The sequence below is a fragment of the Dunckerocampus dactyliophorus genome, chromosome 13 (assembly GCF_027744805.1).
Source record: "Dunckerocampus dactyliophorus isolate RoL2022-P2 chromosome 13, RoL_Ddac_1.1, whole genome shotgun sequence".
Taxonomy (NCBI): Eukaryota; Metazoa; Chordata; class Actinopteri; order Syngnathiformes; family Syngnathidae; genus Dunckerocampus; species Dunckerocampus dactyliophorus.
The window spans coordinates 9,896,567-9,908,273 of NC_072831.1; the positions used below are offsets into that span (position 1 = coordinate 9,896,567).

At 40.9% G+C, this 11,707-nt stretch overlaps 1 protein-coding gene across 1 annotated transcript; it reads right to left on the bottom strand.

The window, feature by feature from the left end:
• Positions 1-8: 8 nt before the first annotated feature.
• On the bottom strand, positions 9-11,481 carry rcor1 (REST corepressor 1). Its single transcript, XM_054797720.1, has 14 exons — positions 11,093-11,481; positions 10,948-11,007; positions 8,387-8,464; positions 8,265-8,317; positions 5,240-5,401; positions 5,043-5,161; positions 4,902-4,971; positions 4,726-4,776; positions 2,507-2,656; positions 2,242-2,319; positions 1,856-1,913; positions 1,577-1,792; positions 1,186-1,240; positions 9-157 (listed from the first exon to the last, which is right to left on the bottom strand). The coding sequence occupies exons 1-13, from the start codon at positions 11,256-11,258 to the stop codon at positions 1,206-1,208; spliced, it is 1,296 nt and encodes a 431-aa protein (XP_054653695.1). The 5' UTR covers positions 11,259-11,481; the 3' UTR covers positions 9-157; positions 1,186-1,205.
• Between the last annotated feature and the right edge of the window lie 226 nt (positions 11,482-11,707).

Genomic DNA, 11,707 nt, shown 5'->3' on the forward strand with positions numbered 1-11,707 from the left:
AACGGACTGGGAACCAGTACGGAGGTACGGAGCTCCAGCAGGAGGACTGTTCGGGTCACAGTGGAAACCCCCTCCGCTGCTTCCGCCCAGGAAATCCCCCATCACTGCACGTTGCGATACCAGCAGGGGGCGTTCTTCTCTTTGCAACCCATCATACCTGCCGGCCTTCATATAATGTAGTACTTGTATGAACACAAACACCTATGCTTTATATATCCTACATGACGTAATCTATATTAAAACATACCTTACACCTATGTTTTAGTTTACATCGAGTGGTGGGCCAAGTTTGATTTGAGCACTGATACAGTGGTGTGAAAAAGTCCCCTTCCCCTCTGATTTCCTATTTTTTTGCATGGTTGTCACACTTAAATATTTCAGATGACAATGACAACACAACTAAACACAAAATGTAGTTTTTAAATGAAACTTTATTTTTCAGGGAGGACAAACATCCAAACCAACATGGCCCTGTGTCAAAAAGTGATTTAGGTTTAAGGGGCAATCACTTTTTCTCCCTTAATAATATAAAGTTTCATTTAAAAACTGCATTTTGTGTTGTCACTGACTAATATTTAAATTTGTTTGATGATTTGAAACATTGAAGTGTGATCAACAAAACATACAAAAATATACAAAATCAGGAAGGGGAAAACGCTTTCACACCACTGTAAGAAATCGTCCTTCATATCTTTTATATCAATATGATGTTGGCATCCTTCCATTTGGATTGACTTTCACTTTTTTTTGTCCACTTGCGATCGCTATGGTTTAAGTCTGCATAGTAATTTGATACCAATTTCAACAAACCAGTATCCGAAGTACAAAAACACATACAACCAGTGATAAAGCCTACAGTAATTTTCAGACGAATCCCCACGCTCTCATCCACGTATGCACACAGGGGTCCCTCCAGGAATTCTGGGCCACATAAAATATATACAGTATATATACAGTGTATGTATATATATATATATATATATATATCACATTGGTGGAAAAGTGATTTGATCTCGTTCAGATGACGTCCAGACAACAGAAGGTCCATCATGCAAACACCTGCTTTCAAATTCATTTAATAAAAATAACCTTCTAAAAAGTATTTCCATGGCAACACAGAAGCAATGATGCCATTGATCATCACCAACATCAAATCAATAATGCAGACAGGGGGCGGAGTCATACCTCCACAGACTCCACCAAGGTCAAAGGTCAGAGGATCCATCAGCATGGGCAACATCTGTGGAGCATGTAACACACTGTAAATAACACGTAAAACATCAACATGTCTAACATAACACACAAAAACAATATAAATAACACGTACAATCACACACAATATGTATTCCACATACAATATATAGATTTACACAATATACAACATAACATGTACAATACGTATTTTTACATCACGTACAACATAGATAACACAATACAAAAAGGATATACAATACGTACATTTAAATACGTACACACAAATAACATGTGTAATACATACCATGCGTATATTTACAACATATACAACACAGCCAAGTCATCATGCTAAGGATTGTGGGATCTGTGCTCCCCATCTCACCGATGGACACATCCTCGTCTGATGGACCGGCCTCCATTTTGTTGCTCTCTGAGCCATCTCCGCCCTCCAACCCCTTTTCTGCCTCCCACTCCTGAAGAACTTCGTCCAGGTTAAACCTGCGTCTGTAGTTGACTAGGAAGTTCTTTACTTGGACCACTGACTTGTTGCCAATCACATCTGAGATGGCCTGGAAGTCCCGCCCATATTTCCTGATGGCTGTCAATTATGGAAGTGAATGAGAAGCGTGCTGCATGATGACAAAGGAAATGTTGGCATTACCTTGAACAGCCAGGAGCTGCTCGTCTGTGCTCCAGCGACCGTTCGTCTTCCAGCTCACCTAACCAAACACACGGGTCATGACCTCTGTCACCACTTTGGTCCACCTCTACTGCTTAAAATCCCCATGATTGACATGTGTCTGTGCGAATGCTTGTCTTCCATATAAGGTGCTAAAAAGACTCAGCAGCCACACGACCTTTGACCATTGGGCCAATTGCTTCTTCTTAGCAGACATTTAGTGGCATTAAGGGCCACCAAAGCTCTTAATGAGCCATGGACCCCCATAACTGTGTTTGTATGGTTAATAAATTTGAAAAATGAAGAATTACAGATTATTATCTAACACAGGAGACAGCAAACATGTCATGTGACATTGCCATGGTTACCTCATCTTGTCTGAACTCATCCACGCCACACTTCAGCTTCTCCTTCAGACAACTGTTAGCCTGTTTGATGCTCTGGACCTGAGAGACACACACACACACACACACAGTTACATGTGTACACAGACAGACAGACAGTTACACGTGTACAAACATACACGCAGTTACACATGTACTCAGACAGACCCACAGTTACAAAGACACACACGCACACACACACAGTTGCATGTGTACACACAAAGACACAGACAGACTGAGTCAGACAGACGTGTCTCTTGGCGGCCATGAGTTGAGCATCAAGCTGTCGTAGGACACCATGAGCACACGTGGATGACAGTGAGACGACATCGTCCTGCTTCAGGAACATTCCTCTGGGCGGACGTTTCTTGGCCCTGTGGGACGCTTTGAAGCCTGCTGACTGACACGCACGCACGCACGCACGCACGCACACACACACACACACACACACACACACACACACACACACACACACACACACAGCTTGATACAGTATAACAATAGTAATACAGTGTAACAATAGTAAAACTAATAATGTATTGATTTATATATGGCCTTTTCAAGAGAAAGTGCTTTACAGTGAAAGCCATTATTTATTGAGTCCACATTCACACACTGGTGGTAATATGATACATCTGTACACACAACTACTCTGGTATAGACGGATGGAAACGTGGCCACCAATTCACACCAATGACACCTCCAACCACCATCAAACAACATTTATACACCAAACATTCTTTAACATCTATACACCCAACATTAATGTTGATACACCAAATGTTCATTAACATTTATATGGCAAACGTACATTCTACACACCAAACATTCTTTAACATGCATACACACGACATCAACACTGATACACCAAACGTTCATTCGCATTTAAACACCAAACATCCCATTCACTCAGGGGTGTCCAAACTTTTTCCACTGAGGATTTCATTACTGAAAATATAAATAGTGATGCGGGGGGCCACTTTCATATTTTTAGGTATTTTTTAATCTTGTAAAAAGGCTTTAAAAATGTATATCTATATACTTAGACAAATCTTTGTTTTATTATTAGTTATTGGGATCAACATTTCAGCTTCTTCTCTTTATATTTTGTATTTTTGCTCTGTTTTTTCCCCATTTCTGCTGTTTTTTTTGTTTAATTTTATTTCTACAATGTACCGAGAGTCAATATAAAAAAAATAAAAATATAAAAAAATAAAATAAAATAAAAACATGCAGCGGACCACAAATGTCCTCTCGGCTGCACTTTGGAAACCCCAGATATTAACCCCAGGTATTCCAGGTATGAGGTTGAACAACCTCTTTAGTCTAATCCTGAATTGACCAACCCTGAGATGGGAAACTCGGAGTATGCGGTTACAGAACAACTGATCTGCCTTAGTTAAGTGTGTGCATGACCACAATAAAAAGGCATTACCAATGGAGCACTGATACTAACATTCACCATAGCAACTGAACTGGGTGCTCAATGGTGAGTATGAACACGTTTTTAGAAAGAAAAGAAATTCAATGAAAATAACATAGAACTGACATGGTTCCCCGAGTCAATACGCAAGTCTGAATGCAGTAGTTTATTGACTTGACATTTAATGACATTTTATTTTTAGCCCCTAGGTGAAATAGTGGGGGAATGAAATGGAATAAAATCTCATTTTGCAATCCCATCTGAAGAACAATATTGGGCATGTACCAGGCATGTTCTGTTCGACCAATTTGCTTGTCATAATTAAGAACTCTAATCTCCTTATGACAAACATGAAATACAAAACAAATTAGTCATCCCTCGCCACTTTCACGCCTTTACTCTCGCGTGTTTTTCCAAATATATTCATTAAAAAAATCATAGAGATTCCTTGCTGTTTTGCAGTTTATTATGTACTATTAGTCTAAAATATGCATATTTATGCAAATTTTATATGTTTTTGGTCTAAATCTTGGCATTATCAAGCATAAAAAGGATTATTACTCAAGTTGTGAAGTGTGACAAAAACGGTAGCATTCGGTCAGATACTCATCCAGGAAAGACAGTATATCAAACCATGGACTAAAAATTCTCAGCTCCAGGAATTAATTCTGCTTGGACATCTACTATATTACAAAGGAACAGACACGCCATGTTTGATAGCATGCTTCAGGTTCAGTAGGAGGGAGGAAACATGAAAAAAACAGGGTTTGTTCAAGAAAGTTTGCCAGCAAGCAGGTTAGGGTCATGGAAACAGACTGAAAAAACCCAGTATTTCCCTCATCTCAGTTTTCATATTCAGTTTTCACTATACCGACTTTCTGGAATACCCTTCTGTTCTACATCTCTTAGGTCAAAAGTGGGAAATGGGAAGTCGGTGAAGACATGCTTTCAATATTGTTTGTGTGTGTGTGCATGCATCGTGACATACAGCATGAAGTGAGTAATAACAAGCAGCTTCTGAATGAAGAAAGGTGAAAGGTTCTTACTTTTAGTCCAGCACCACTTTTCATCTGTGACCGATCTGATCCAGAAGTCAACTAAATAAAAAAACAAAAAAAGGATAAAGTATGAATATTATTAATGTCCAGTATAAATAAAGTATTTACATGAATGTACTCCATTCCATGTTCCACAAAGAAAGTCATCCAAGTAAATAGTTGACCTCCTTGGAGACGTCTTTGACTTGAGTGGACTCCAAATCACTCGCACCATTTCCACGACTCTCATCATCACTGAAACACACACACACACACGCAGTTTAGTGGCATGGGTGGATCAAACCTGTGTTGTTTGTGTCACTCACCTGTTGTCTCTGTCCCGCTTGACTTTGCGGTGTTGTCGATCCATGAGACTGGTTCTAGTGCGACTTTTTTTCCACGAGTAGTAAAAGCGGACCAGGCTGGCCATGGACTTGTCAGGCAGCTGTAACATGAAGGAGAACGTTCACTAATCGCATGACTGCTCCACCTGCTGACAAAAAGCTGACAGAGGAAGGCCCACCATCTGCTGGATGCGACGAAAACTCTTCCCATGGAAGCTGAAGGCCTGCTCAAACAGAACCCGGTCCTCCACAGTCCACTCGTCAGGAAACGGTGTGAAGTTTGGAAGGTCAGCCAACGACTTTTCAACGTTGTGTTGATGCCAAAACAACATCCCTAAAGCCTGACACAGTAAGGTAACAGTGACTACCACAATGAATACCGTAACAGTGACTAAGAAGACAGTGAGTAACATAGGCACTAAAGTTACAACTGAATATTTTCATGAAATTTCTTTATTTGCATATGTTGTTATGGACATCGTCCTTCGGTCCATACCAACATTGATTGCATAATTGCATGCATTACTGAACACAGGCCCATTTTCCGGGGCGCAAAAAAAAAAAAATCCTCCAAAAAATTAAAGGGTTCAAATTTAAGGAAAAGTCGTAAACCCAGATTATTCCAACAAGATTGGTCTTGGTTTAACTGTTGGACTGTACTTTTTCTGCAACAACATCAACGGTGACTAATATCTCGTTGAATGAGTATGTCGTTCGTACTCAGAAGAATGCCGCGTTTTCGTCTTCAAGGTCGAAATGGTTGTTTGGCACGTGCTTGGTGGGCCCAAGATGGTGCTCCACCACACCGAAGGAGAACTGTAACTGATCAGCTGACAGAGCTTTTTGGTGATCATGTTATTGCTTTGAACCGCCCAGTGGAATGACCCCCAAGGTCACGTAATTTGACAACGCTGGACTTTTTTCTGTTGGGCCATCTCAAATTAGAAGTGTATGTGACACCACCACATGACCTCTAAGACATTGAACAGCGAATCAAAGCTGACGGGACAGGGGAATGATCAGGTGAGCAATGCAGGACATGCGGAGGAGAGCGCAACTGTGTATCCAAAGAAATGGAGGTCACGTTGAGGATTAAGTTGACTTACATCCATTACCCCAGTGCAAGTAGCATGAAACAAAGGGTTAATCTTGGTATCGCAGCGTAGAAGAACAAAAATTCTCATTTTGCATCACAGTTTAAGCATTTTCCTTAAATTTTAACACTTTAATTTTTGGGACACTTTTTTTTTTTTTGCCCCACAAAAAACAGGCCTGTGTTCAGTCATGCATGCAATTATGCAATAAATTTTGGTATGGACCGAAGGATGATATCTATACCAACATATGCAAATAAAAAAGTTTCATCTATTGTAACTGTAGTGTCTACTTTTTGGAGAGTCTACTTTTTTTGATACACCTTGTAGTGAGAGGAGACGAGGCCCAAACTCACTCTGGCGAAAAAAAAATGCGGTATGGAGTCCACAGAGGTTCCCCTGGACTCAAAGTGGACGTCCGCAAGCCTCATGCGCACAAAGCTCAAATTTTACTATCGTGCACCGGCCACTCCGCACACTGGTGTGACACAAAACACTGCTCGGCATGTTTTGTTGTTTTTACGTCGATTTGTTTTTTTAATGTGACACTGATCTGTACTTTTCCACCATCGCGGGCAGACGAGGTATAAAAGTACTGACATCTTTATGACATGACAGAGTGAATACAAAGACTACCAAACAACAAAGAACTCTTGGGAAGAAATTGCTCAAACACTGGGTAACGGTGAGGCAATGTGCAGAGCAGAGCGAAAATCCAACACGTTCCAGGCAATGTAAGACTTTTTAAAAGGTGACTGTCAGTGAGTAACGCAAAGAGCCACAGACAGTATTGTAAGTGTCAGTGACTGTCACTATGGCAGTTTGTGCGGAACTTGTTCCAACGTCTGTTTCAAGGAAAGTGTGGGTGAATGTCGGAGCCAGGAATGGCAGGGCACTGACGTGAGCTGCTCCACTCAATTTTCGGATGACAAGATGAACTTTGGCCTACACCTGCGAGTACTTTTCCCCAACTTTTGCACGGCAAAACATGTCTTTTGATGACTGTCGGAATTGACTTGCAGTCTGAGCGTAGCCTATGTTTCCCCCAATGCTGAAGACTCTCACCGGGCTAGCGCTTGCTGCAGGTATGCTCAAATATTTTTTGGCCACCTCTGACCGTAGTGGGTAGACTGAATCCAAAATACCTCCGGATGATGAATGTTGCTTGCGATGAATACCTGATTTCATATGCAGCAGAGCTTGCTTTTTAAACGTTACTATCGACGACGATCATCTTAATTTAATCATGGGAGCCAAAATCGTGAACGTGATTAAAATTTTATTTGTGTAGCCCAAGGAGACGGTAGTGAGTAACATAAGAGTGAGGAGATGGTCGTGAGTAATGTAAGAGTGAGGAGACAGTGAGTGACATAGAGGCTTCATTTTGGTACAGTGCCATAGCGCCCGCGTATGCCACACCGGCTGGCTACTTCCCCCCCAAAGCCTCCAGCGAAAAAATATCTAACCTTACATCAACTGCAAGACGCTGCGACTGGTCATTTGGCATTTTTAAATCCGCCATAACAAAAGGATGGAGCAAATGGATGAAATTGAGGAGCGTCTCAACTACGTATGGGCCGGTTACCGGTTTCAAGATACAACACCGTATGAAAAAGTCACTTTCAAACCACTACAACTGTCTGTCATACCTTTCCTGCGCTATGAGAAAGTGAAGGTCGTCGCAGCCACTACATGGAAATAATTTGTCACTTCCTGTGATATTCCTTGCAGTCTAAACTGGGCTTCAGTGTGTTGAAAATGTAGTTTTGCTAATATACTGCACATCTATAGATAGATAGATAGATAAAAGAGCAAGCGCGAGAGAGAGGGCGATAATTGCCAGATGTCCCACAATTCATTACAATTCACTTCAGTCACCAACCATTGTATTACGGTACTACTATTACACAAAAAGTTAAAAGTTAGCTAGTCAACCAGAGCTGTGGTTGCTCCTCTCAGGAAACACTGCTCCCCAGCGTTTTGGCAGAAAACTGCAAGTCATGCACTCAGCCCCCGCCAAAGAGCTACAACAGAATCAAGACGTAGCGTCTATGCTGTAAGATCATGAAGCCTTAAGCGTTAGTAGACAGTGAGTAACATTAGAGTGCACCTGTTCCATGTTGTATCCGTGCTTGTCTTTAGCAATGGTGATGTATTCATCCACTAAAAGTTAAGAAGAAAATGAAAGTATGAAACAAGATGCCGTCTTACATGACAATATTGTCACGTTACATTGATTGTGTACACCACTGCTGGGCGTCCACACCAACATGTCCACACTGTCTGACAGCTGACACGTCCTCGCCACCTCTGGAAACAAACACAGTTTTTATTAGCAGTAATAGCATGTTTCCTTTGTGTCTGTTATACTGTACGTTTTTATTATATGGTTCTTTTCATGTGAATAACAACGGTTAAACTGTGGTGAGGCCCCTGCTGAAGAACAACAACTTGGTCATTAATGCATCACATAGTTAAAGACCAGTATCCAATTTACCATTTATTTTTTATTTTTACTTAATTTTAAATCAACTTCATGATTTTTGAAATAATTGTAATATTTCAGAGAAGTTTCAATTTGGATTTAGCCTACTTAAAGATGGTGAATGGTCTCAGGTCCAGTTCTGATTTGCAAAAACTGTGAGTGGTTGTACTACTGGATCTAAGCACAGCCTTAAATACAGTAGACCACCCAATTCTTTTAAAAAGACTGAAACAAATGGTTGGCCTCTCCGGTACTTTGCACAAGTGGTTCACGTCCTATCTCTCAAACATCAGGTTTCTGGTCAGTATGGATACAAGCTCCTCAAAGATCCATGAAATTACATGTGGTTACCAGTTTTTAAGGGCAGGCTCAAGACGCACCTCTTTGATCGGGATTTTACTTAATTTTAAATATTTATCAATTTTATTAAAGCTCCATCTATCCATCTTCTTTTGCTTATCCAAGGTCGGGTCGCAGGGGCAGCAGCCTAAGGCGACAAGCACAGACTTCCCTCTCCCCGGCTGCTTTGTCCAGCTCCTCCTGGCGGATCCTGAGGAAAGTTGAGAGAAATAGTCTCTCCAATGTGTCCTGGGTCTTCCCCGAGGCCTCTTACCAGTCGGACGTGCCCTGAACAGGAGGCGTCCGGGAAGCATCTTCCCTAGATGCCTAACCACCTTATGTGGCTTCTCTCAGTGCAGAGGAGCAGCGGCTCTACTCCAAGTTTCTCCTTTACACTCCTTTTGTTCTTTGTTTACAATGCATTGCTCAACTCTTATGATGCAGGGACCCCAGATGGCCGCTAGCTAGTACGCTAGCGAGTGAGCGAGCTAACAAGCTAACCAGTTAGCCTCAAATTTATTTCTTCTAAACTTAAGAAGCCAAATACTCACCACTTCCACACAAAATGGGAGAACATTTCAATTCAATCACAAAAAGACTTTATCTAGTAGTATTTGTAAGCAATTGTATTTGTTATTGGATGAATTCAAGTACCGTACTACAGGAGTTATATAGTAGTATTTGTTAGCATATGTATTTGTTGTTTATGAATTCACGTACCATACAAGTTTATTTAGTAGTAGCTTTATGAAGTATCATTTGTTATGGTGGTATGTATTTCTTGTTTATGATGAATTCAAGTAAGTTGAGTTCATTTAATAGTAGTTTGATTAAATGGTATTTGTTGTTTGTGAATTCAAGTACCATGACTTAATTTAGTAGGAGTCTAATGAAGTAGTATTTGTTAAAAGTATATACTGTGATGTTCATAGGTACTCATCCTGCATCCCTGATGCAATAAAATTTGAAAGGACACAGTACACTCACCATCCCTGTGTCCCAGGGACGCACCTCATTTTTACCATGAAAAAAAGATATATTGTGAACAACAACTCGTGCTGTGTTCAAAGTGTCAAAGTAACTAGCAAAAGAATTCTTGTTGTCAGCAGACACAGACTGCCAGATAAGCTCTGTTTAAACCATCTGCTCAGTGCAGAAGTGATCCCCTGTACAACATATCGCGACATGGCAGTTTAGCTGCTACCAAAACAACTAGCCAGTCACCGTGGATTTCATTTCAACTAAAAGATACAAACGTCACCATTTTGTTATGCTCACTTGCCCCTTTCTCAGCAGGAAAAGGGGAGCGCAACAATATCGCTGAAGAAAAAAGATCAAATCTATTGCTGGTCAACAAACTACTGCAGCTGTATTTTCTGTTTCCAGTACTACTGATCAGCCTAGCGATAGTATCTCGATATTGTCTGTATATTACATTGTATCTGCAAACTTTCAGATTTGGAATTTTGTTTAATTTCAATACATAATTAACAGAAATGAACCTATCTGCTAATTGTAACCTTATCATACCACCATCAATGGAGTTTAACGCTACAATTAAAAAGACTATTAGAAATAGAAAAAGACATTTCTTTCCATTGGAGACCCACTGAATTTCCCAGGGACCCACTCAAATTACCACCTGTGGGTCCTGGTGACTCAATACATTGAAAACCTATCATCGCCACCGATTAAAGAACCAAGAGTTAATTTACTAGTAGTATGATAAAGGTAGTGTTTCTTTAATGAATTATCATTTATTGTGATATGGATTTGTTGTTTATAATAAATTTTAAGTACCATGTGAGTTTATTTAGTAGTATCTTGATGAAGTAGTACTTGTTCAGGTATGTATTTGTTTTAAATAAAAGTATGTTCTTGTTTAGTTTTCCCTTCGGCCTTCGTCACAGCTTGAACTTTTTCGAGGCTGCATATCAGGCTCAGAAAAGCAGTCCTTTGAGTTTCTTACCGGGGTCAAAGTCCGGAACCACCGCTTGGTACTGGGGTCCGACCCGCATCCCCCCTCTACCTGCACGACCACACGAAGAGAACTCTTGTAATGCACTCGGAGAGAAATCAAAATGAAGTTTGTGTCGATGACCGAGGCTACCCACCATGTTCCTCATCACTGCTGGAAGCCGAACTTCCATCTTCCCAGCCGTTTCTACTGCTGCTTCCATTACCGGACACGGTCTTCCCCCCGATGCTGACTGCTGCTCCGGCCCCCCTGCTTCGCCTCTTCCCTACAACCTCCGAGGTTCTGTCAAGCATTGCCGGCATAACTACTGCGAACACAATGCTAAGCTAGTTAGTATCGCAACGCCTCTGTGCGAGTGTGGTGCAGACTTCCGTTAAGCTAGCTAGCAGCTAACCGGAAGTTGAACACGTAATTAAAGTTTATTTGGAAAACAACGATTAAATGAAAATGTCCTGCCTTTATCTGTAGGCATCTCTTGTGTTTATTATTTCATATCGCTTTGTCCTACTGCGATCTTATCCTGGTTTGTGTTTATACTAACCTTTTCTAAGTGCGTGGTGGAGCCACACAGCTACCGACAGCTGCGTCTGACTTGGGTGGTGCGTTCAAATGTGCTCGGAACGCATGCTTTGGGGCTCAGACAAGGAATTTATGAATTTATAATTTTCCCTTTTAATACAAATGAATAGTCAATTTGGTGGTTTAGCTTTGATTTTGTATGTTTATTTATTTGTTATGTCTTGCTTTGTAG

Bases quoted from the DNA above. Each gene is read 5' to 3' on its own strand.
- rcor1 (XM_054797720.1), bottom strand. From the start codon at position 11,258: ATGCCGGCAATGCTTGACAGAACCTCGGAGGTTGTAGGGAAGAGGCGA. The intron at 4,777-4,901 runs GTCAACTATTTA...TTTTTTATTTAG, and splicing joins TCAAAGACGTCTCCAAGGAG to TTGACTTCTGGATCAGATCG. The intron at 2,657-4,725 runs GTAAGAACCTTT...CGTGCGTGTCAG, and splicing joins AAAGTGGTGCTGGACTAAAA to TCAGCAGGCTTCAAAGCGTC.